Below are 27,180 nucleotides of genomic sequence, written 5' to 3' on the forward strand. Positions count from 1 at the left end.
AAATATATTTCTTTTATTGGTTAATGAATAAAGCCCTATTGGCCAATAGGAAAGCAAGATAGGAGGGACTACCAGACAAGGAGGATTCCAGGAGATGTAATAAAAGAGGGCCAAGATGCAGGATGTGAGGGAAGAGGTTCAGATTCCCTCCGGTAAGATAATGTTTATAAGCGATTTTCACTGGTGGTCTGGGTCCACCACCACAGTGCCAGCCCCAAATAACACACACAGAGACGCTGTATTAGATATAGTTCTGTTGGCCAGTTTCTTAGTTTCTTATCAGCTAGCTCTGTCTTAAATATTAACCCATTTCTATTAATCTAAGTATCTCCACGTGGTCTCCTCTTACTGGAGAGAGGGGCTCGTGTTCTGCTCTCTCCAGTCTCTCCATGCTGACTCCTCCTTACTACTTCCTCTCTCCTCCTTCTCTACTAGTCCTGCCTATCTTGCTTTCCTATCGGCCAATAGAGCTTTATTCATTAACCAATAAGAGAAACATATTTACAGTATGACATCTCTCATCATCTCCTCTTTTCTGTCTAAATGAAAAGAAGGGTTTTAACCTTAGCAACACAACAGTTATCAAATAAGAATCACAGTTAACAATACTTAGTCCATTAACACTTAGCAAGATTTAAAGAAAATATTTCATCACCTATCCTATCTTTGTGAGTCTAAATTCTCATATGTAATTTATCTTTAATCCTAGCTGAAGAAAACTATAACCATAACTATCTGTCTTCAACTCCCTCAAAGACCACAGAAGGATAATATATAAACTCTAGAAATGACAGAGACATCTTGCCTGGTCAGTCACCTGAAGTTCTTCTGTAATGTTTCATCTTCAGCTTATAGGCCATAATGTGTCTGGCAGACTCCTCAGCAAAGCAGGAAACTTTAAACTGTCCACCTATATTGGTAGTTTGTCAATCACTTTTCTCTGTGTCCCGCAGACTGTCTGGCAGACTCTTCCATGAAGCAGGAACTCTGTAGCAATGTCCATCTTTTATCAGCAGTCATTTTCCTGAGGTCCTGCATGTCCATTTTATACAGCATGAAGTCAAACAGTCCGAACAAGAGCAGTAAGTTGCTCAAATGGATAGTCTTGTCATATTGAAAGCAAATTCCATAACGTGTTTCTTCAAGGTTCCTCCTCCTTTCTGATGCAGGTGGTATTGCCAGGAGAAGTTGTGTCTCACTGTTAAGAAAAATCCTAAACCATTTCAAATGACATATTTTGTAGGTCTTTGAAAGGTTTGATGAATGCCTATTTGTGTTAAATATATCTGTATATCTAGAAATCCTAACTAACTTAACTATAAGTTCTGACTATCATAGGTAACCATCTATAATCTATTGAATTATACATTACATTTCTAAATGAGCTATATAAACACAATACCTAAATAAGAGGAGAAATATACATATCACAAAATTGACATTACATTTGTACCAATAAATGAAAATCCATTCCAAAACAAAGTATTCATATCTATACCATAATCCCCTTTTTATCTTTAAAAAGATTGGTTGTGGTCATTAACTATTTATAACCAACCCCATATAAATGAAAACAAACATTTATAAACAATATTTGGGAATTTTGGTGTTGTTCTTTCCAAACTGCTTCCTGCTGTTACGGGAAACTGTCATGATGATCCTAAAAAGATGCAAAAATCCTGGCTGTAGTGGTCTGCAAGGCTGTATTGTCTCATGGACATTACTTCAGGGGTCTTGTTTGATCAAACCAATTAGTCTGGAAGGAATCCACAGCTTTTCATTTTCTGTGGACACAAAAATAGAAATCCTGTTCCCCAGTAATCTGTCCTTAGACTTAAATTTTGAAGTCAAAGCATTTTTAAAATATATAAATTGAATTAATTTGGCAGCATTTATTTTAACAGTTGTTTCTATTTCCTCAGCAGTCAAATGATAAAGGTAACAGAACAGCATATAATATCCAAAGTTTCTCTGTGCTTTCCATCTTTACATGGCTTTTTTATTACTCTATTTCTTCTACTTCTATTTTTCCATATTTTGAAATATGGTGTAACTTTTACCTGTCCTGGAATTCACTCTGCATACCAGGTTCACTTTGAAATCACAGAGATCTGCTTGCCTCTGTCTCCCGAGTGTTGGAATTAAAGGTGTGTGCCACCACACCCAGCTCCTCTCTGTCTTTTCAAAACCATTTTATTCCTTTTCTCTCCCAAGCCTACATATATTTTAGAACACACTGTAAACCTTTTGTGCTTTTTCTTAATGTGAATCTATCTGTCTTTACTGTAAATCTTTATCTTTTTCTGGCCACGAGTCTTTTATCTGCTAAACAATAACATTGCTAAAATTAAAGCTACAGCTTTATTAGCCACGGTGTATCAATGATAGCAGTGGGTACTATTACTGCCAGAACTGAGAGCTGTGCTCACTGCCTTTGTCTATGCTGCCATCCAGCATCATGCTGCTGGCTTGGAGATGTGGTCACTGCCATTGCCAGCTCTTGTAAACACCAATAAATTGTTAGCAGAGCTCTTTAAAAGCCTTGAGGTTTTTTGCTGTTTATGTTGAGTCAGGAAATCTCCCTTAAAGGAGCTGCAAGACTCTGTTTGTCTTTAACAAAACAGCAATTTTGTTATGAACAGGTTTCCTGCCAGCCTGGTCCCAGAGCTGCGTCAGCCCCAAATAATACACAGAAATGCTGTATTTGATATAAAAGTAAACATCATCGACTATTTTCATTTCAGATGACTTTGAAATCTGCAAAGCCTTACCTTTACTTTCTATGTACTGTGATTACAGGCCTCTGCCACCATGCTTGACTTAGGAGTCCTGTTACCAGTGTTCCTACTTTTTTTTAAAGCTCTGTCTTAAATATTAACCCATTTCTATTAATCTAAGTGTTTCCATGTGATGGGAGATGTCATTCTGTAAATATGTTTCTCTTATTGGTTAATGAATAAAGCTCTATTGGCCAACAGGAAAGCAAGATAGGCGGGACTAGTAGAGAAGGAGGAGAGAGGAAATAGTAAGGAGGAGTCAGTGTGGAGAGACTGGAAAGAGCAGAACACAGGCCCCTCTCCCCGGTAAAAGGAGACCACGTGGAGATACTTAGATTAATAGAAATGGGTTAATATTTAAGACAGAGCTAGCTGATAAGAAACTAAGAAACTGGCCAACAGAGCTATATCTAATACAGCGTCTCTGTGTGTGTTATTTGGGGCTGGCACAGTGGTGGTGGGCCCAGACCAGCAAGGAAAAACTATTTATAACATATTGGTGTCCAATGCAGACCAAAGAACTTCCACCTAATACTTAAGAAAAGCTAAAAAAAAAAAAAAAGGTTTTAGAAACAAAAGAACGGAGATAAACAAGTCTTCTTGATAGCAGCATTTTTCTTGGTTGGGCTCTGTTTTGCTAGAGACAAGCAGAGATTTGAGCGGCTCCTTCAAGGGAGGTATCCTGACTAGGCATAAGCAGCAAACCCTGCTAACAACTTAATAGTGTGTACAAGAGCTGGCAATGGCAGTGACCATATCTCCAAGCTGGCAGCATGCTGCTGGATGGCAGTGTCGATCAAGGTGGAGAGCATAGCTCTCAGTGCTGGCTATAAATGCGCCATCTTGGACAGAAGGCAGCTAATACAGCTGTGGTTTTCTTTTTTGGAAATGTTATTTGGCAGATAACAGAATCATGGCCAGAAGGAGATAAAGATTTACAATAAAGACAGATTCAGATAAAGAAACACCTTGGAAGGTTTGCAGTGTGTTTTAAAATATACTTAGGCTTGGGAGAAAAAAAAGAAACAGGATAAAGTAGTTTGAAAAAAAAAAAAAATAGAAATGGAGTAGCTGGGTGTGGTGGCACATGCTTTTAATTCCAGCACCCGGGAGGCAAAGACAAGCAGATCTCTGTGATTTCCAAGTGAACTTGGTATACAGAGTGAATTCCAGGGCAGCCAAAGTTACACAGAGAAGCCCTGTCTCAATAAATGAAAAAATAGAAGTAAAAAAAAAAAATAGAGTAATAAAAAAAGCCATGTAAAAATGGAAAATACATAGAGTCTGGATACTGTGTGCTATTGTGTTGTCTTTGAATTGTTCAAATGCTAAGCAACAATTGCTATAATACACTTGATTATCATTGCTACTAAATCAATCCAATTTATATATTTTAAAAATGCTTTGACTCCAAAATTTAAGTCTAAGGACCTGTTACCGGGGAAAAGGATTTCTATTTTTGTTTCCACAGAAAATGAAAAGCTGTGGATTCCTTCCAGACAAACATTATTTGATCAAGCAAGACCCCCTGAAGCAATGTCCCAGGTGATCCACCATTCAAAACAGCTTGGGCAAGGCAGTCTTGCAGACCACTACAGCCAGGATTTCTGCATCTTCTTAGGCTCCTGATGACAGTCCCCTACCAGCAAGAAGCAGTTTGGAAAGAATGGCACCCAAATTCCCAAATATTGTCTATAAATGTTTATTTTCATTTAAAAGGGTTTGGTTATAAATGGTTAATAATCACAACCAATCTCTTTTTAAAGGTAAAAAGGGAATTATGGTATAGATATAAATACTTTGTTTTGGAATAGATTTTCTTTTATTGATACAAACTTAAGGTCAATTTTGTGATATGTATATTTCTCCTCTTGCTTAGGTATTGTGTTTATATAGCTCATTTAAAAATGTATAATTTAGTATACATTATAGATAATTACCTGTGATAGTCAAAACTTAGAGTTAAGTTAGTTAGGTTTTCAAGATACACAGAGATGTATTTGAGATGGATAGGCATTGTGCAAACCTTTCAAAGACCTACAGAATATAGCATTTAAAATGGCTTAGGGTTTTTATTAACAGTGAGGCAGAACTGCTCCTGGCAACACCACCTGCATCAAAAAGGAAGATGAACATTGAAGAACCTCATTACAGAGTATACTTCAATATGTCAAGACTAGCCATTTGTGCAAGATACTGCTCTTGTCTGGATTGTTTGACTTTATGCTGTATAAACTGGACATGCCTGACCCACAGGAAAGTGACTGCCAATCTAAGATGGATATTGCTACAGGGTTTGTGCTTCATGGAAGAGTCTGCTAGACAGCCTGCAGAACATAGAAAAGTGGCTGACAAACTGCCAATATAGGTGGACAGTTTAAAGTTTCTTGCTTTGCTGAGGAGTCTGCCAGACACACTGTGGCCTACAGACTGAAGATGGAACATTACAGAAGAACTTCAGTTAACTGAACAGATAGTGATATGTCTCTGTCATTTCTCGAGTTTGTTATACTATCTTTCTATGGTCTTTGATGGAGTTGAAGACAGATAGTTATGGTTATATTTTTCCTTAGTTAGGACTAAAGATAAGTTACTTATAAGACTTTAGAATCACAAAGACAGGATATATGATGAAATATTTTGTTTAAATCTTCTTAAATATTAATGGACTAAATATTGATAACTATAGTTCTCATTTGATAAATGTTCGTTATATATTTTACTTATGTTAAAGTTAAAATACTCCTTTTTATTTAGACAGAAAAGAGGAGATGATGGGAGATGTCATTCTGTAAATATGTTTCTTCTATTGGTTAATGAATAAAGCCCTGTTGGTCAATAGGAAAGCAAGATACGAGGGAGTAGGAGGCAAGGAAGATTCTGCGAGATATAGTACGAGAGTCAAGATGTAGAGACTTGAGAGAGTAGAGGTCTGGATCCTCTCTCAGGTAAGATAAGACCATATGGAAATACTAAGATTGATAAAAATGGGTTAATATTTAAGGTAGCCAATAAGAAATGCTAGTAAGCCCCCCCCCAACTCCCTGGGTTGGCCCCTGATCTGGATGCTCCTGTGTCCTGTCCCCATGGAGAGCACCATTGGAGCTCTGATACACCCCCACCCATCCCCACCGTGAGCCTGGCCCCCTACCCTGTGCCCTACCATGCCTACGGTCCTGCCGCTCTGGTTGAGCACTGGGACAGAGGGTAGAGCCAACAGTCCACCCTACTTCGGAGACTTCTCCGAGCAATTCTGAACAAAGGAGACCTGTCTATACACGCAGAACCATCCATAATTTCCACCTGCTTGGTCTCTGACTCCACCTCCAGTCCTCTGCTGGAGTCCCAGGCCCATCCCAGAGATCCGCCTATCTCTGCGGGTCCACTTTGAGTTCCTGCCTGCAAGATCCTTGACCCCCAAATCCGTGCCTCTGCTAAAGAAAGAGGACTCAGCTGGAGAGTTCCAGTTTCCAGTGAGATCCTACTATCCTGCAAAACCATCCCAAGTTTCGGCTCAGCCTTTGTCTTCTTCTGCCAGCCATTGGCTAGAGCCTTGGCTCGTGGCATCATCTACTGGATCCTCAGCCCTGACCCCATCCTTGGGTCCCTGTCTGCAGAGAGACCTCCTAGAGAGCTTGGACCACACAGAGGTACAGATATTGAATCTCTGACCCACATAAGCCCACCGGGGAAGTACCATAGAGAGAGGGGGAGACCCCACCATCACCTACTGGAAGAAGCTATGGGAAGAAGGCAATACAAGAAAACACCTAACAACAGAAAGACAAGTATGACACAACCAGAATCTAGGGAATCTACACCAACTAGAACGGAACACAACAACAAGCAGAGGAAGCAGAAGGGAACAATTTAAAAATTACCATCATAAAAATGATAGAGGCCCTCAAAGAAGATGTGAGAAAATCCCTTAAAGAAATGGAGGAAAAAACAAACAAAAAAAGTGGAAGAAATGAAGAAATTCCTTAAGGAAAGTACAGAAAGCCAAGAAAAAACAATTAAGTAGGTGAAGGAAATGGTTCAAGAATTGAAAACTGAAATAGAGAAAATAAAAGCAACACAAACCGAAGAAATGCTGGAAATAGAAAAACTGGGCAAAAAATTGGGAACTACAGAACAAGCATAACCAACAGAATTCAAGAGATGGAAGAGAGAATTTCAGGCACAGAAGATAAACTAGAAGAAATAGATTCACTGACCAAAGAAAACCATAAATCCAACAAATCCTTAACACAAAACATCCAGGAAATGTGGGACACCATGAAAAGGCCAAACCTAAGAATAATAGGCATAGAGGAAGGTGAGGAAGCCCAGCTCAAAGGTACCAAAAACATATTCAACAAAATCATTGAGAAAACTTTCCAAATCTGAAGAAGGACATGCCCATGAAAGTACAAGAAGCATACCAAACCCCAAATAGGCTGGACCAAAGAAAAAAGACCCCTCCACATATAATAATCAAACCACCTAGCATACAGAATAAAGAAACAATATTAAGAGCAGCAAAGGAAAAATAACAGTTAACACATAAAGGCAGACCTATCAAAATTACACATGACTTCTCCATGGAAACCCTCAAGGCCAGAAGGTCCTGGATAGATGTTCTACAAGTATTGAGAGATCACGGATGCAAGCCCAGGCTACTATACCCAGCAAAACTCTCAATCACTATAGATGGAGAAAACAAGATATTTAATGACAAAACCAGACTTTCCCAATATGTATCTACAAATCCAGCCCTACAGAAAGTATTGGAAGGAAAACTCCAACCCAAGGAAGGTAACTACGCCCCCAAAAATGTAGGCAACAGATAATCCAACTACACCAGAAACCAAAGGTAAAGCAGAACTAATATATTCACAATACCACTGCCAACAACAAACCTAAATCAAACAAGCATCAACAATCAATGGCCCTTACTCACCCTCAATATTAATGGTCTTAACTCACCTATAAAAAGACACAAGCTAACAGAATGGATACGAAGACAGAATCCATCCTTCTGCTGCATACAAGAAACACATGAAAGCTTCAAAGATAAACATTACCTCAGGGTAAAAGGTTGGGAAAAGATTTTCCAATCAAATGGAAATAAGAAGCAAGCAGGCATAGCTATCATAATATCTAACAAGTTAGACTTCAAAACAAAGTTAATCAAAAGAGATGAAGACGGTCATATCATATTCATCACAGGAGAAATCCATCAACACAAAGTCTCAGTTCTGAACATCTATGCCCACATTCATAAAAGAAACACTACTAAAACTCAAAGCTCATATAAAACCTCACACACATAGTGGGAGATTCAATACACCACTCTCAACACTAGATAGGACCACAAATCAGAAATTCAACTAAGAAACAAAAGAACTAACAGAAGTTATGTCTCAACTGGGGTTAACAGACATCTATAGACTATTCCATCCAAAGACAAAAGAATATATCTTCTCTGCTCCACATGGAACCTTCTCTAAATCGACCACATATTAGGTGGCATAACAAACCTCAACAGATAAAAGAGAATAGGAATAGTCCCCTGTATCTTATTGGACCACCATGCTTAAAATTGGAATTCAACAACAACACAAATTGCAGAAAACATGCAAATTCATGGAAACTTAACATAAATCAAGAACAGACAAACAACTTAAATAGACCTATAACCCACAGTGAAATAGAAGCAGTCATCGAAAGACTTCCAACCAAAAAAAGTCCAGGGCCAGATGGATTCAATGCAGAATTCTACCAAACATTCAAAGAAGAACTAATACCACTACTCCTCAAAGTGTTCCACAAGATAGAAACAGAAGATTCATTGCCAAACTGTTTTTATGAGGCCACAATAAAATTGGTACCCAAGCTTCCCAAAGACACAACTAAGAAAGAAAACTACAGACCAATATCCCTGATGAACATCAATGCAAAAATAGTCAATAAAATACTGGCAAACCGAATTCAAGAATACATCAGAGAAATCATCCACCATGACCAAGTAGGCTTCATCCTTGGAATGCAGGGATGGTTTAACTTATTAAAATCTATCAACGTGATCCACCATATAAACAAACAGAAAAAGAAAAACCATATGATTATCTCCCTAGATGCTGAAAAAGCCTTCCACAAAATTCAACACCCTTTCAGGATAAAGGTCTTGGAGAGATCAGGAATAACAGGAACATACCTAAACAATTTAAGAGCAATATACAGCAAACCAACTGCCAACATCAAACTGAAAGGAGAGAAACTTAAGCCAATTCCTCTAAAATCAGGAACAAGACAAGGCTGTCTTCTCTCTCCATATCTTTTCAATATAGTACTAGAAGTTCTAGCTAATGCTATAAGACAACAAAAGGAGATCAAGGGGATCCAAATTGGAAAGGAAGAAGTCAAACTGTCTCTATTTGCAGATGATATGATAGTTTACATAAGTGACTCAATAAACTCTACCAGGGAACTCTTACAGCTGATAAACACCTTTAGCAATCTAGCAGGATACAAGATAAACTCAAAAAAATCAGTATCCCTACTTTTTTCAGACGAGAAAGAACAGAGAAAGAAATCAGAGAAACATCACCCTTTACAATAGCCACAAGCAACATAAATGCTTACCAAACAAGTAAAAGACCTATATAATAAAAACTTCGTGGCTCTGAAGAAAGAAATTAAAGAAGATACCAGAAAATGGAAAGCTCTCCCGTGCTCTTGGATAGGTAGGGTAAACATAGTAAAAATGGCAATCTTGCCAAAAGCAATCTACAGATTCAATGCAATCCCCATTAAAATCCCACAATTTTTCTCCTACCTTGAAAGGATAATAATCAACTTTATATAGAAAAACAAAAACTCAGGATAGCCAAAACAACCCTATACAATAAAAGAACTTCAGGAGGCATCGCCATTCCGACTTTAAGCTCTACTACAGAGCCATAGTTCTGAAAACAGTCTTGTATTGGCATAAAAATAGACAGGTAGACCAATGGAATCGAATTGAAAATCCTGATATTAATCCACACACCTATGAAAACCTGATTTTCCGACAAAAAGCTAAAATTATGCAATGGGGCGAAGACAGCATCTTCAACAAATGGTGCTGGCACAATTGGATGAGGGTGTGTAGAAGACTGCAAATAGACCCATGTCTGTCACCATGCACAAAACTCAAGTCCAAATGGTTCAAAGACTTCAACATTAATCCAACCACATTGAACCTCTTAGAAGAGAAAGTAGGAGGTACCCTTGAACAAATTGGTATAGGAGACCACTTCCTGAACATAACTCCAGGGGCACAGACACTGAGAGAAACAATTAATAAATGGGACCTCTTCAAACTTAGAAGCTTCTGTAAGGCAAAGGACACAGTGGACAAGACCAAACGGCAGCCTACAGACTGGGAAGATTTTCACCAATCCTATATCCCACAAACGGCTGATCTCCAAAATATACAAAGAACTCAAGAAACTACTCAACAAAACACCAAATAACCCTATTAAAAAATGGGGTGCAGAACTGAAGAAAGAATTCTCAATAGAGGAAATCAAAAAGGCTGAAAGACACTTAAGAAAATGCTCCAAATCCTTAGCTATCAGGGAAATGCAAATCAAAACAACTTTGAAATACCATCTTACTCCTGCCAGAATGGCTAAAATTAGAAACACCAATGATGACTCATGTTGGAATGGATGTGGAGAAAGGGGAACACTCCTCCAGTGCTGGTGGGAGTGCAAACTCATACAGCCATTTTGGAGATCACTATGGTGGTTCCTCAGGAAAATGGGTATTAGTTTACCACAGGACCCGGCAATCTCCCTCTTAGTCATATACCCAAATGATCCACATCCATGCAACAAAGACATCTGTTCAACTATGTTCATAGCAGCACTATTTGTAATAGCAAGAACCTGGAAGCAACCTAGATGCCCCTCAATGGAAGAATGGTTAATGAAGTTGTGGCACATCTACACAATGGAATACTACTCTGCAGAAAAAATAATGGTATCTTGAAATTCACAGGCAAGTGGATGGCACCTGAAGAAACCATCCTGAATGAGGTAACCCAGTCACAAAAAGAGGAACACAATATGTACTCACTCATATATGGATTTTAGACCTAGATCAAAGGATCGCCAGCCTATAATTCACACCACCAGAGGAACTAGGATACAAGGTGTATTCTAAGAGATTCATATAAAGTCCCTCACAGAACCGGGAAGTTACAAGTCCCCCAGAGCTCAGGGGAAGTGGGGGGTGGTTGGCGAATGGAGAGACAAGTAGGAGAAACCGGGGGGAGGAAAGGAAAACATGTGCGACCAGGAAGATTGAGCCTGGTTAGGAATAGAAAACAGCAAAGAGAGAGAGAGAGAGAGAGAGACAGAGAGAGAGAGAGAGAGAGAGAGGGAGGGAGGGAGGGAAGGAGGGAGAGAGAGAGAGAGAGAGAGAGAGAGAGAGAGAGAGAGAGAGAGAGAGAGAGAGAACATAAAAGAGGGAGCCAATATTGGTTTGAAGATAAAATTGAACACAAAGAAAGGTCTAGAGAACTACAAGACTGCTGCGAACTAACAATTTGAGCTTCACTGGAAAGGCTACCATAAATGCCCTTCCTGGAGAGTGAGATCAACAACTAACTTATCCATGGAGCCCTCAACTAATGTCTATTGAAAACATGATCAAACACCCATACATAAACACTTAGTTGAACTAGAACCCAGATGCAGATGGACAGGACAAGACCATGCGACAGAAACTCATAAAGACAGCTTACCTGAACAAGGAGGAGCTAAAGGCCACTGGACTGATAGCTGGCAAGCCAGCACGGGACTGACTCAGGCCCCCCTGAATATGGGTCTCAGCCAGAAGGACTGAGCAGTCTAAGAGACCTCAGACAGTGGAGCCAGGATGTATCCCTGGTGCACAAAAGGACTTTGAGAAAATATCCCCCATGGAGGGATAACTGCCTTAATCTAGAGACAGGAGAGAAGCCCTAGTCCCTACTTCACATGACCTGTCAGATCTACAAGACCCCAACTGGATGGCATTGCCCTACATATGGAATTGGGGTGGGAGGATGGGAGGGGAGGGTGGTTAGAGTGCATGTGATAGGGCAGAGAGGGTAAAAGGGAGGGAAGGAGGGAGGGAGGGGGAAGTGGGATCGACATGTAAAATAATAAATTTAAAAAAATGCTCTGACTCCAAAATTTAAGTTGAAGGACAAGTTACTGGGGAAAAGGATTTCTATTTTTGTTTCCACAGAAAATGAAAAGATGTGGATTCCTTCCAGACTAATGTTGTTTGATCAAGCCAGACCACCTGAAACAGAGTACCAGGTGATCCTACATTCACAACAGCTAGACAAAGCAGCCTTACATACTATAGCCAGGATTTCTGAATCTTCTTCGAATCCCCCATGACAGCGCCCCTTACCAGCAGGAAGTATTTTGGAATGAAAGGTGCCCAAATTCCCAAATATTGTCTATAAATGTTTGTTTTCATTTAAATGGACTTGGTTATATAAAATTAAAAAAAGAAAGAAAGAAAAGAAACGCTAGTAACAGGCCAATAGCTTTATATCAAATATAGTGTCTCTGTGTGTTACTTGGGGCTGATGGTGGTGTGAGACCAGGCTGGCAGGAAAACTGCTTGTAACAAAACCCTACCTGAATTTGCCATCTGATAGGTTCTGTCACTTTATGGTAAAGAAGCAGGGGATTCCCAATGTGAGTAATAGCAGACAATCATTCGGAGACAGATTTGGTGACTCAAATCAAGAGGACGTGCAATGTGAACAAACTGCCATCATTTCCAAATTCTGGAAAATGTGACAGAAATCTAACAGTCTCAGAAGTTAGAGCCCTTTGGGACAATAGACTTATGGCCCTGAAATGGAGAGTTGATGGCAAGTGGGTGTGGGATTACATTACCCAACAGATCCTGAAATTCAACACCTTAGGTTGCATTTTCTTCATTGGCTTTGCACCTCTGAGCCACAGCATGAGGGGCTAGGGCAAAAACAAAACCTCAGTGAAAATCTTGACCAAGATTGAAGACATGAACAGATATCCTTTTGGTATGAGTATGTATTCTTTGGATATGTGCCTAAGAGTGGAACAGCAAGGTCTTGAGGTAGATCCATTCCCATTTTTTTTCTAAGATACTGCCATACTGTTTTCCAAAGTGGCTGTACAAGTTTATACTCCTATCCACAATGGAGGACTGTTCCCCTTTCTCCACATTCTCTCCAGCATAAAGTGTCACTGTGTTTTTAGTTTAGTCATTCTGCAGGTGAAAGATGTATCTCAGGGTGGTTTAATTTGCATTTCCCTGATGGCTAAGGATGTTGATCAATTCCTTCAGTGCCCTTTGGCTATTTGAGATTCCTCTGTTGAGAATTCTCTATTTAGATCTGTACCCATTTTAAATTGGGTTATTTGGTGTTGTAGTGACTAATGTCTTGAATTCTTTGTGTATTTTGGAGATCAGCCGTTTGTCAGATGTGGGGTTGGTGAAGAACTTTTCCCATTCTGTTAGCTTCCATTTTGTCTTATTGACTGTGTCCTTTGCCTTACAGAAGCTTCTTAGTTTCAGGAGGTTCTATTCCTTAATTGTTGATTTCAGGGTCTGTGGTACAGGTGTTATATTAAGGAAGTAATCTCCTGTGACAATGCATTCACGAATACTTTCCACTTTCTCTTAAAAGAGGTTCAGTGGGGCTGGATTTATGTTGAGGACTTTGATCCATTTGTACTTAAGTTCTATACATGAAATAGATATGGGTCCCTTGGCAAATAGTAATATTATTTGTAATAGGTAGAACCTGGAAGCAACCTAGGTGCCCCTCAACTTAAGAATGGATAAAGAAAATGTGGTATATATACACAATTAAGTACTACTCATTGGAAATAACAAAAAACAAACAAACAACAACAACAAAAAACAATGACACTTTGAAATCCACAGGCAAAGGGATAGATGGAACTAGAAGAAACCACCCTGAGTGAGGTAACCCAGACACAGAAAGAAAAACATGTACTCACTCATAAGTGGATATTAGACATAGAGCAAAGGATAACCAGCCTACAATCCACAACCCCAGAGAAGCTAGAAAACAAGGACGACCCTAAGAGAGACATACAAGGACCCCTGGAGAAGGGGAAAGGGACAAGATTTCCTGAGTAAATTGAGAGCACAGAGGGAAGAGGGAAGGAGGGAGGAGAGAGAGGAGGGGTGAAGGGGAGTGAAGAAGAGAATATGAGGGGTCAGGAAGGTCGAGTTCAGGAAAGGACAGAGAAGGATATCAAGGAGATACCTTGATAGAGGTAGCCATAATGGGAATAACAAGAAACCTGGCATTCCCAGGGATCCAGAAGGATGTCCCCAACTAACATTCTAAGCAATAATGCAGAGGCTCCCTTAAATGCCCTTCTCCTATAATGAGATTGATGACTACCTTAAATGCCATCATAAAGCCTTCATCCAGTAGCTGATTGAAGCAGAAGCAGAGATTCACAGTAAAGCACTGAGCTGAACTCCTGGAATCCAGTTGTAGAGAGGAAGGAGTGATAAGCAAAGGGGTCAAGACTATGTTGGGGAAACCCAAAGAAGCAGCTGACCTGAACAAGTAGGAACTCACAGACTCCAGACTGACAATTAGGGAGCCTGCATAAGACTGAACTGGGCCCCCTGATTGTGAGTGTCAGTTGGGGGAGGGGGCCTTGGGCAGTCTATGGGCCAGAGGCAGGGGAACACATATTTATTCCTAGTGCATGAAGTGGCTTTTTAGAGCCCATTATCCATGGAGGGATACTGTCTCAGCCTAGATATAGGTGGGGGGGGGGGAGTCTCTGTCCTGACCCAAATGATGTAACAGACTTTGATGGTTCTCCATGGGAAGCCTCACCCTCTCTGAGGAGTGGGTGGGAGTAGGATGGGGAGATGGGGATGGGAGTGAGGGGGAAACTGGGATTGGTATGTAAAATAATTGTTTTTAATTTAAACAAAAAAAATAATTTAAAAAAATGATTGGAGACTTGACCAAAAATAGAGAGAGCCTGGCCACCCCTAGGGTGATTAGAAATGCAAGTGCCCTCTTGTGGGAAAGTCTGTGTGTGTGTGTGTGTGTGTGTGTGTGTGTGTGTGTGTGAGAGAGAGAGAGAGAGAGAGAGAGAGAGAGAGAGAGAGAGAGAGAGAGGTGGGGGAGGGAGAGAGAATTGAGAACTACCACATATATAATTGTAGAACTTCTATTTTTTATTTTTCAAAATGTTTAAGTTTTTCTACATTAGGACATTGTTTTCCAAAATCATAGCATTTAAAGAATACTGTTTTGTGACACACTATACAAAAAAAAAATTGTACATAAGGTGCTTCAAAGAGCTTGAAATTTGGAGTGGATTCTCATGTAGCTTGTAAGAGATATCACAAATTTTAAATCTTCTTAATTATCTAGTTGCATGACTGAACAGATCTTAATTCAGTATGCATTTGAATCATTTGTGTGTAACACAAATAATAAAAACTCAAAGACAGATATTGGGGTTCAAGCTGAAGATCAGAAAAGTAAACCAGATGCCCTCTAGCTCTTACCTTAGGTTGAAAAGAAGTGTCCTGTCCTCTGCATGCCTGGAGAATAAATCTGACACTGAATCCTGAATGGCCCGATCCTATCTTTTATATCTCTCCAGAGCTAGGATTAAAGGTATGGGATTCCAAGTGCTGAGATCTCTTCTGTGTGAGCTGTTTCATTTTTATTTAGCAATAGCCAAGACAAAAATCCTATTGCAGACACTTTAGGAAGATGTGAGAAATTATACATGATGAAATGCCAGAAAAATAGCATGTATATGAAAGACAAATTAACAAGAGAAAAGCATAAAATTTACTTAATACCATTTACACGACATAGAAACCTAACAAACTGAGACTCAAAGCAATATGGAAACCTTTTTTTTTCTTTCTTTCTTTGTTTCTGAGGCAATATGACTATACTAAGGGGGTATAATCTAATGATTACAAACTGGGACAATTTTAGCAATTCATATGTAGTTTCTTTTCCATGTCCCTGCATCTACAGAGATAGGTTGATTTATTTATTTATTTTTTATTCCAGGTATAGAGAAGGCCCTCTAGGGTGAGCATCTCAGGACCTGGGTCCAGAGAGGATTAGATTGATCTTGGTTTTATTGTTTATCCAAATGCCAAGGTGGTATGTTCTGACTCCATCACGGGATAAACTTCTGTCTCTTTAAATTATGAGGTAAAGAAGTGCACACTCACTTCTGAGTTTTGAAAACCCAGGAGTCCCTGAGTTCCCAACCCCCGCCAATCCCGGAGTGCTCCAAGCTCAGGACTTGAAACCCCATCAATTCCCACACTAGAAATCTCCATCCTGGAAAACTCCATCCACAAGAAACCCTATATGAACCTGTCTCCTCTCAGTTCCCTACTGCTTCTCACCCAAGCAGAGGCCTTACCCTCTAGTGTTCTTCCCAATAAACCTCTTTTGTGAGGTTTGTTGAGTGGTGTGAGTTTGTGGTATTCCTTGAAGCCTGACTGTCAGGACACCTTTCCTCTCAGAGTTGTAACACAGAAGGTGTACACGTTTTTTTTTTTTTTTTTTGGTTGACACAACTGCAATCTCAGTTCCATTTTGAGGAGGTCTTAGTGCAGTGGTTTGCAACCTGCAGGTTGTGACCCCCTTGGAAAACCTCTATCTCCACAAATATTTACATTGGGACTCATTACAGTAGCAAAATTCAGTTATGAGTGGCAATGAAATTAACTGTATGTTCAGGGGTCACCACAATATGAAGAACTGGATTAAAGGGTCACAGCAATGCTGAGAACCACCATCACTGTGTGACAGACATAATTTAACCACAGTTGCAGCATTCTTCTTTAAGTGCACTTCAAGTATTGCGACAACTTCTGTCAAACAAATTCTGCATTGAATGTACTACAGTTTATTTACATATGCAGCTGGTTGACAGGGTAAGCTGGAGACTCAGCCTAGAGCTAACAAAAGAGCAGGAGGGAAGATGAGCCAGGTTCAGGGTAAAGGCAGTATGTGACATGCGCACTGTAGCTTTCTCACGGGAGGAAAGTTGGCCCTGGAGTTTCAATAAAATCAGACCAGCCGGCATTGAGAGTGAGCTTCTTGCCTTCCTTCCCTGGACTACCTGGCCCAGCAGAAGAGTACAGGGCAGAGCAGCAGGAGCCAGCCCCGCTGGGAGGAGCCACTCACTTCCCGCCAAAGCCGGTGCCCGCCCCTTCGCCCCCCAACCCGCGCACTGCGCCTGTGCGGTAGCCATTCCAGCGCGCCATGGCAGAGAGAGATGCTAACCTGTTGCGCCACTTCCCGCTGCTGCTTCCTCAGAACCGGGAGAAAACTGTGTATCAGGGATTCATTTCGGCGCAGGTACCCTGCGGGGTCGGTCATGCTCTGGCGCCTGAGCCTGTTACTTGCGGCGCAGCCCTAACCCGGCCACCGTGACGGGCTCAGGCCCAGCCGAGAAACAGCGCTCAGCACTGCGCTTGCGCTGTCGCTGTGGGCAGCGCGGGCGCCGTCGCTGGCAGGAGGGCGGGGCGGCTGGCCAGAGCTTGAAGGTGATGAGCAGTTTCATTTGCTGAGCCCCTTCCTGAGTTCTGTTACTACACTCATGATTTTGCAGTGTACAGAGCACTCTGCACTCCGAGTCCAATATTAAGTAGAACTTAAAAAGAAACAATCCAAAAGAAAAAAAAAGGCATCGATTTATTTTTATACTTGAAATTTAATCCTGGGAAATGTAGAGAAGCCAAATACCTTGGCTGTGATGGCATCAGATAACCTAGAAACTCTGGCTATTAAAAAAATAAAATATCATTTCCTGCTTTTCCGTGGTATAACAAATACAATAGCTTCCGATTTCAAGTATGGACTTATCCTCTAAATATTAGACTCAACTGTGTGTAAAATTCCCCTTAGTGACAGGAGTCCTCAGTTACCATGTGTGTTGAGGTCTCCTTAAAGTACAGTCTCTAGAATACTGAGCACATTATCAAGTCTGTTTCAGGGTGAAACTTTTCCTCATCCCTAAGCATTATTGGAAGTTAAGAAAATGTTGTTTGATCAGGCGTTGGTGGCACATGCCTTTAATCTCAGCACTCAGGAGGCAGAGTCAGGCAAATCTCTGTGAGGCCAGCCTGGTGTACAGAGCTAGTCCCAGGACACCCTCCCAAACACACACACACACACACACACACACACACACACACACACACACACACACACACACACACGAGAGAGAGAGAGAGAGAGAGAGAGAGAGAGAAACCCTGTCTCAAAAACCAAAAGAAAGATAAATAAATAAATAAATAAAAAGAAGTTGTTTGATTAATGAACACACAGGAAGCTTGAGCTTCTGACTGTTATATTTTGTTATAGTTGAAGGAATATGTATTATCTACCTTTTCTTGCTTAATTGTTGAAATATCCAGTTCAGCTGTTTCCCACTCTCTTTTATAGAGACACTCATAAAAGTTCAAGGTTTGTTATGTGTGAGTTATTGAAGGTTGAGCCTGTAGCCATTCACATGCCAGGCAAAGGCTGGACAGGAAAAGCAGAGCAAGTGTTGTGTACATCATGTGTATTTCTGCAGTAGCACATTAGGAAAGAGTTGCAGCCATCAGATTCCACTGGAAACAAGTTAGCCTTTGATGCAGGTAATTTCTAATTTTTATATTCCTTTAAGTCTTGAATACTGCCTAAAACCTATCCAGCACAACTGGCTTTATCAAGAGTATCATTGTGGCTGATCCTGTATGCACATTTTCCTTACCTTTTGAGATTGAATCATAGACATAATTCTTTATCTCTGAATAATTTAGCATTCATTTCATAAAAACAAGGGTCCACTCAGACTTAACTTCACTACAGTTACTAAAACTGCTATCTGGTATAAATTTCATAGGTGAATTTAATTATCTCTTTATTTTGGAGAAGTTTTAAGTCTGTTTTTTATTAACTTGAATTTTTATTTTTAAGCCTTCAGGTTATTAGGTTTGATATTTTCTCACCATTAAATTCTGGTAATGCATTTGGGTAGGATCACCTCAGAAAGAGTGTTCTCTTAAGACATAGGAAGTCACCTGCTCCCAATGTTGATATTCATAACATCCATAAACAGACTAGAGTGACTTTTGCTAGGTATTCTTTTGTAATTAACAAGTACTTTTTGGTGGGGTTCATTGGAACATTACACATTCATATACATACCGTAGAGTCTCAATCCTTGACTCTTGGCTCCAGTCAGACAATAATGTGACTGATGCCAAGTGATTTTCCCCATCACTCTCATGCCATTTCCATCACTGTCATGCCTTTCTATCTATGGATTGGTACTTTGCTATAAGGGATAGGTCTCCTGTCTTATTTCTTTTTGACTGACTGTGTGTTTGTGACTGTTACTTCCTTTATTTTATTTGTACTGTCCCAAATTAACCAGCGGCAGCACATTTTCTAAGTTTCTAAAGGAGTTGCCTTTGGTATTGCATTTTCCTCATCTTGCTTTTTTTTTTTTTTTTTTTTTTTTTTTTTTAATTTTACATGTCTATCCCAGTTCCCTCTCCCTCCCTCCCATACCTCCCCCGATTCACCTCCCCTCCCACTCCACAGGGAGGGTGATGCCTTCCAGGAGGGATCAACAAAATCTGTCAAGTCATTTAGAGTAGGGCTAGGCCCTCCCTCCTATCTCTAGGTTTAGGGAGTTGCCCTCCATGGAGAATGGACTCCCAAAGCCCTTTCGTGCACCAGGGATATATTATGGTTCCACTGTCATAGGTCCCTTAGACTGCCCAGGCCTTTTAACTAAGACACATGTTCAGGGGGTCTGAACAAAACAAGGCTGTCCATTCTCTATATCTCTTCAATATTGTACTTAAAGTTCTAGCTAAAGCAATAAGACAACAAAAGGGGATACAAATTGGAAAGGAAGAAGTCAAACTGTCACTATTTGAAGATGATATGATAGTTTACATAAGCAACCCAAAAATCTCTACCAGGGAATTCCTACAGCTGAAAAAGACCTTCAGCAAATTAGCAGGATACAATATTAACTCAAAAAACAAACAAACAAACAAAAAAAACAGTAGCCCTACTATATACAGACATACTATATACAGACAGTAAAGGGGATGAGAAAGAAATCAGAGAAACATCACCCTTTACAATAGCCACAAACAACATAAAGTATCTTGGGATAATGCTTACCAAACAAGTGAAAGACCTATATACCAATAACTTTGTGTCTTTAAAGAAAGAAATTAAAGAAGACACCAGAAAATGTTTATCCTACCTATCCAAGAACATGGGAGATCTTTCCATTTTTAAGTCTTGAACTGTTTCCTTACCTGTTTGATTGTTTTTTCTTGGTGTTCCTTTCTTTAAGATATTTGTCCATTTCTTGCTTGTTTTTGCTTAATCTTTTCCTCTATTTCTTCCATTTTTTTGTTTGTTTTTCCTTCCATTTCTTTAAGGGATTTTCTCATATCGTCTTTGAGGGCCTCTATCATTTCTATGAAGATATTCTTTAAGTTGTTCTCTTCTGCTTCTTTTGCTTTGGTGTGTTCAGGTCTAGTTGGTGTAGAGTCCCTAGATTCTGTTGGTGTTATGCTTGTCTTCCTATTGTTAGATTTTTTTTGTATTGACATCTTCCCATTGCTTCTTCCAGTGGGTGCAGGTGGGGTCTCTCTCTCTATGCTACTCCCCTGGTGGGCTTAAGTGGGTCAGGTGTTCAATGTCTGTAGCTCTGGATGATCCAAAATCTCTAGGAGGTCTCTCCTCAGGCATGGGCCTAGCGATGAGGACAAAGATCAAGTAGGCGGGGGATTCAGGGTAGTCTTGTGTGGATAGGCGGGTCTCTAGCCCAGTCCTCTGCCAAAGGCCAGGCAATGGGGGTCTCCTGCAAAGGCCTGCCATGCCGATCAACAATCAGGCAGGTGGGGACTCAGGGTGGTCCTGCGTGGTTAGGTGGGTCTAGTGTGCTCAAAGCAGGTCTAGGAAGCGCTTCAGAGGTAGAGGGATTGTTGGACCTGCCCTCTGATCCAGTGCTCAACCAGTGCAGTGGGCGATGGGGTAGGCAGGGCACAGGGTGGAATAGGGCAGGTTCTGAGGGGGAGGTGTGTGGATCAGAGTCCTAAGAGTGTTATCGATGAAAACAGGATTTATGGAGGAGGGAGATTCCGGGCTAACCCAGGGAGTTCCCAGGCAAGGTATGGGAGGGACTCGACCTTAACTGGTCCCAGACTCATCTCTGGCAGAGGCCTGGCGATAGGGGTCAAAGATCAGGCAGGCAGGGTCTCAGGGTGGTCCTACATGGATAGGTGGGTCTCAGGCAGAAGCCTGGTGTCCGGCAGAGGCCAGGTGATCAGGGTCTTTGACAGAGGCCCAGATTATACATTCTTTGAATGTATAATATGCTTTGTTAGTATGCCCACCATGGATTTTTTTTTTTTTTTTTTTGTTATTGTTGTTATAAGCAGTAGTGGTTACTTGAGGAGAGTTCAACTGTTTCAGGGCTTCCTTTTATTTCTATTAAACATGAACAGAGGTTAATTTGGCTCTACAAGTGAAACAATACTTTCCTGTGTACTGTATTTCATGGCTTTTATATTACAAGGATTTCTGGTTTGGCAGGTTGGATTATTCCAGAATTGAGTGAGCTGGAAGAGTCCTTTGTAGACTAGGCTCAGGAGTTAGTTCTTTGACAGAACCGGTGCTAGTGTATGTGAAGCCCTTGGCTTCCTCCTTCCAAAGCAATTGCTTTTCATAGTCTATGTTTATGTCTCCTAGCTTTCAGTACTTCCTATAAAACCTCATTAAAAATTTTTTCCTTTAAAATAACATTGCTTATTTTGTGTGTATGCATGTGTATTTGTGAATGTACATGTATGTGTATATGTGTGTATGTACATGTGTACAGGTACATGCATGTGTATGTGTGCATATGTATGCATGTGCATATGTGTATATGCATGTTTGTATGTGTGTATGCATATGTGTATATATCCCTGTATATAGGTACATGCATGCTACAGTATGTAATCTGGAGGTCAAAAGATAAGAGGGAGGAGGTTCACTCCTTCACCATATCAGTCACAGGGATAGAATCACTCAGGCTTGATGGCATATTCCTTTACCCACTGAGTCATCTTTTTGGCCTCTTCTCGTTATATTTAAATTCTGATATTTTTTCAGGCTGGATTATTATGACTCATTTTGCTCATGAAAACTTGTCAATTTTAGTGTGTGCTGACTTGCAGAAAGTGGAGTTAGGCTATGATTGTAAATATTCTTTTCAGTGTCTCCTATTACATGTGTATTGGACTTTCATTAGTGCTTTCAACTTCATCCATAATTTTTTCCCTCATGGTCATTTATCATTTTTCTTGCTTTTATTCCACTGTTAAGAAATTTTGTTTTACTCTGTTCTTCCTTCATCATGTTTAAACTTATTTTCTCATCTCAATGTCATTTTGATTTGTTTAATTTCCTTTCTGAGTTTAGTCATTGAGTTCATTGCTTCTTTCAGTTTCTGGTCTTAGTTTGTAGACATCTTAGACTTGAGATTTTCATTTCCTGACATTCCTTGTTCTAATTGGTGTGTTCCTGGATTCGGCCATTGCCTGAGACACTTTGCAATTTCACTGTCTATGTGCCACAACACTTTGGGTTGGTGGGTCATAGATCTTTGAGTTTGTGAGTGTTTTGCTGTTTGCAATAGTTTGTGAAATTTCTGATTCAATAACACCCTCTTCTGTTGGTGATGGAAAGTGCAGTTTTTTTTTTTTTAATGAATTAATATGGGGGGAGGGGGAGTGGTGATATGTGAGGGCTCTTACTGCTTTCATAAGAGCTGAAGTTTTCCATTATTTTTTTCTTTCTAATGTGCAGTTTTTTCTTGTTCTGAAAAATGTTTCAGACATCTCTATTCTTTCTTTTTCCCTTTTTTAAACTGGCCCAGGCAAGCCTCAAGTTCATGATGCTCCCCATCATCTTTCTGAGTGCTAAGATAATGCATGGCTGCCCATTGCCACCTCTCCTTGAGTATTTGGTCCATATTAGGTCTCTTATTTATTATTGCTCTGTTCTCCCACAATCTTTGTTATTTTTGCACTTAATGGCAATGGGAATTCCCTCAATGTTTCTTCTATGATATATATATATATATAATACTCCTAACTCTGTTGATGGAACACCAGAAGTAGCTCTACTTGAAAGTGATTTTCTCCCTTCTACAAGTAATTACAAATTTATTGTGTTCTCTGACTTCTGGTTGTAAACATGGGGTTTTTGTCATTGCTTATACTATTTGTCATTGCTTATACTATTAATCACTCTAATTTTCTGGTGGGAGGTGTCAGGCATTTAGGTTTAGATAACTCTGTACTTATGTTGTCTGGAAGTGTGAAAATGTTGCTTTTTGAGAAATATTAATACTATTTAGTTGCTTTAACTACAGAAAGTCTATTTTTATATATTTTCTTGAAAAAGTCAATTATTGGCCCATTTATGATACTTGACCTTTTATAGTGTCTAGATTTCTCAAGTCTGGGACTTTGAATTTTCTTCTTTCAGGTAGAGGAGAATTGCTTTCATGTATATTGTGCAATTCATATCATTCTTAGACCTGTGTGTGTGTCTATGAAGTTAGGCTAAACTTACTACATAATGCCTTTTAGTGCTTTAATGAAATAGTGAATTATTGTTACCTGACCTTTTGAAAAGGTCAGTAGTACATTTTGTTTCGTTTTTTTAAAGGACATTTAAATGTAATGAAAGTCAGAACCGTAATATTACCATGAAAGTAAAGGTTATGGGGTACATTTAATTGTGTTCCTCTGTTTTTGAATCTGCTTTAAGGGAATCTGCTAAAATTCCACATGGTAATTGTTTTTCAAGAATTTTATTACTCTTTTCATTTTACATTGTTGGAGTAAAAGATTACATTTCTGTTTGTCTTGTCCTGCTTACTTTTGCTCAGATTTCACATGTATCATCCTATTTAAGCTACAAAGTTTAAACTGCTTACCTATTCACTTTTGAAAGAAGTATAATCAAATATATTTTTCAGAGAACACACTTCCCTTTCTTTTGAGAAAAATTTTGTATAACTAGTGAGTTTTTAGATTTAAAAAGTTTTATTTTAGTTATTGAATGTTCACTATATAAATTGTTTCAGTGTGTGTGTGTGTGTGTGTGTGTGTTGGTATACATATCTTCTTTGGTGTGTATATGTGTATATACACATGTATGCACACTCATGAACATGTATAGATTGCAGAGGACATTTGCTGTCCTGCTCAGTCATTCTCTGCTGTTTTGAGACATGGTCTTTTATTGAATTTAGTTCTAGGCTGGAGGCCATCAAGCCCCAGAGGTCCTCCTGCCTCCTACCCCCAGCACTGGGGTTATAGGCTCTTTTTGTGGGTTTGAACTTAGATCTTCATGCTTATGCCACAAGCTGCTTACCTGCTGAGTCATCTGTCCAACCCCTAAAAGTATCTGTTATGTCTAAATACTGAAGTTATATAACACTATATTTTAATTTTGTTAAAACTTAGAAATTGCATACTTGAAATATGAATACATTATACATTCCCTTTTTTATTTAAGTTTGAAACAAGGTTGTTTTACATGTCAATCCCAGTTCCCTCACCCTCCCATCCTCTCCTGTCACCTCCACCAAAGTCAGCCCATCCCTTTTCTGCTTCCCAGGGAGGATGAGCCTTCCATGGGGAGTCTTCAAAGCCTGTCATAGGTCCTCCCCCGTGTGTCTAGGCTGAGAAGTATCCCTCTATGTGGGATGGGGTCCCAAAGTCCATTAGTATATTAGGGATAAATACTGATCCATTACTAGAAGCCCCATAGTCTGCACAGCCCTCCTAAGTAACACTCACATTCAGGGGGTCTGGGTCAGTCCTATGCTGGTTTCCCAGCTATCAGACTGGCGTGCATGAGTTCCCCCTTGTTCAGGCCAGCTGATTCTGTGGGTTTCTCCAGCCTCATCTTAACCCCTTTGCTTATCACTCCTCCCTGGATTCCAGGTGTTCTGCTAGTGTTTAGCTGTGGGTGCCTGCTTCTACTTCCATCAGCTACTAGATGAAGGCTCTAGGCATATAAGGTAGTTGTCAATTTCATTATCATGAAGGCCATTAAAGGTAGCCTCTCCACTATTGCTTAGATTGTTAGTTGGACTCATCCTTGTAGATCTCTGGGCATTTCCCTTGTGCCAGATTTCTCCTAAAATCTATAATGGCTCCCTCTATTACAGTATTTCTTTTCTTGTTCTCTGTTCTTTCTCTGTCTCAATCTTCCTCCTCCCTCATGCCCACCTCTCCCCTCTGCTTCTCTCCTCTTCTCCCCTTCTCTTTCTCCAGACTCTCTCTTCCCTCCATCCATGCTCCAAATTTGCTTGGGAGATCTTGTCCCTTCCCCCTTCTCCAGGGGACCATGCATGTCTCTCATAGGGTCCTCCTTGTTTCCTAGCTTTCCTGGCAGTGTGAATTGTAGGCTGGTAATCCTTTGCTTTATGTCTAAAATTCATATATGAGTGAGTACATACTGTGTTTGTCTTTTTGTGACTGGGGTACTTCACTGAGGAAGGTTTCTTGTAGTACCATCCATTTCCTATGAATTTCAGGATTGTATTGTGTTTTTCCACTGAGTAGTATTCCATTGTGTAAATGTGCCACATCTTCTTTATTTATTCTACAGTTGAGGGGCATCTAGGTTGCTTCCAGTTTCTGGCTATTACAAATATTGCTGCAATGAACATAGTTGAACAGATGTCCTTGTTTTATGAATGTGCATATGGGTATATGCCTAAGAGTGGAATTACTGAGTCCTGAGGTAAACTAATCCCCATTTTCCTGGGAAACTACCATACTGATTTCCACAGTGGCTATACAAGTTTGCACTCCCACCAGCAGTGGAGGAGTGTGCCCCTTTCTACACATTTTCTTCAGCATAAACTGTCTTTGGTGTTTTTGATTTTAGCCATTCTGGCAGGAGTAAGATGGTGTTTCAGAATTGTTTTGATTTGCATTTCCTTGCTGACTAAGGATGTTGAGCACATTCTTAAGTGTCTTTCAGCCATTTTGGATTTCTCCATTGAGAATTGTCTATTTAGTTTTGTACCCCACTTTTTAATTGAATTATTAGGTGTTTTGGTAAGTAGCTTCTTGAGTTCTTTGTATATTTTTGAAATCAGATGTGGGGGTTGGTAAATATCTTTTCCCATTCTGTGGGCCACTATGTCCTTTGCCTTACAGAAGCTTCGCAGTTTGAGGAGGTCCCATTTATTAATTGACAATCTCAGTGTTTGTACTACTGGTGTTATATTCAGGAAGCAGTCTCCTGTACCAATTTTTCAGGGGTACCTCCCACTTTCTCTTCTCATAGGTTCAGTGTGGCTGGGTTTATGTTGTGGTCTTCAATCCATTTGGACTTAAATTTTGTTCATGGTGATAGATATGGATCTATCTGCAGTCTTCTACACACCAGCTTCCAGTTTTGCTAGCACTATTTGTTGAAGATGCTTTCTTTTTTCCATTATATAAATTTAGCTTCTTTGTCAAAAATCAGGTGTTTGTAGGTATGTGGGTTAGTATCTGGGTTTTCAATTCAATTCCATTGGTCTACCTGTCTATTTTAGTGCCAATACCAAGCTTTTTTTTCAGGACTGTAGCCATATAATAGAGTTTGAATTCAGGGATGGTGATGTCCCCAGAATTTCCTTTATTGTAGAGGGTTGTATTGGCTTTCCTGAGTCTTTTGTTTTTCCATATAAAGTTGAGTATTATTCTTTCAAGGTCTGTGAAGGATTGTGCCACTAGTTTGATTGGGATTGCATTGAATCTGTAGATTTCTTTTGGCAAGATTGCCATTTTTACTATATACATTCATATTTTATATTGTCATTTTTTTTTTCTTTCATCATCTGTATCAACTTGAAGCAATATTCTTTTTTGGTGAATTTATACTTTAAGAAATAAATTTTTGCATGTTTATTTGCTAACAATTTTATAGTATTTCTTTTCCTTATTTCTTTTTCTTTAAAAATCCAGGGCCTATCTTAATGTTTTTTTGGTTTCACATATGTTGCTTATATTCTTCAGTATAAAACTATTAGTAAACTTTGTATCATTTATAAATACAGTAAAATATGTTTTGTGTGGCTTTAACTTTTCAGCATTAAGTGAAATAAGTAAATTTGCACTTTTATTTTATACAGGGAAGTGATTTCTTCCTCAGAATAGTGCTGCCTAAAGATCTGCAAATTAAGAAGGCAAGGTAATGTGGTGTTTGCTTTTATACATGTGTTAGTGGAATAGGCAGTGTGATATCAGATGGTTC

General features: G+C 39.7%; 1 protein-coding gene across 2 annotated transcripts in view; it reads left to right on the plus strand.

Annotated features, from left to right (window-relative positions):
* Positions 1 to 17,090: 17,090 nt before the first annotated feature.
* Positions 17,091 to 27,180, plus strand: part of Fancl (FA complementation group L) — an 88,438-nt gene continuing 78,348 nt past the window's right edge. The window contains exons 1-2 of one of the 2 annotated variants that reach the window (XM_051200516.1): positions 17,091 to 17,202; positions 27,059 to 27,117. In XM_051200516.1, coding sequence (XP_051056473.1) covers positions 17,107 to 17,202; positions 27,059 to 27,117 — 155 coding nt within the window. In that variant the 5' untranslated portion in view covers positions 17,091 to 17,106. The remainder of the gene's footprint in view (positions 17,203 to 27,058; positions 27,118 to 27,180) is intronic. The other variant, XM_051200517.1, reaches the window with a different exon arrangement.

Source organism: Phodopus roborovskii, unplaced genomic scaffold, assembly GCF_943737965.1.
Source record: "Phodopus roborovskii unplaced genomic scaffold, PHOROB, whole genome shotgun sequence".
Lineage (NCBI taxonomy): Eukaryota > Metazoa > Chordata > Mammalia > Rodentia > Cricetidae > Phodopus > Phodopus roborovskii.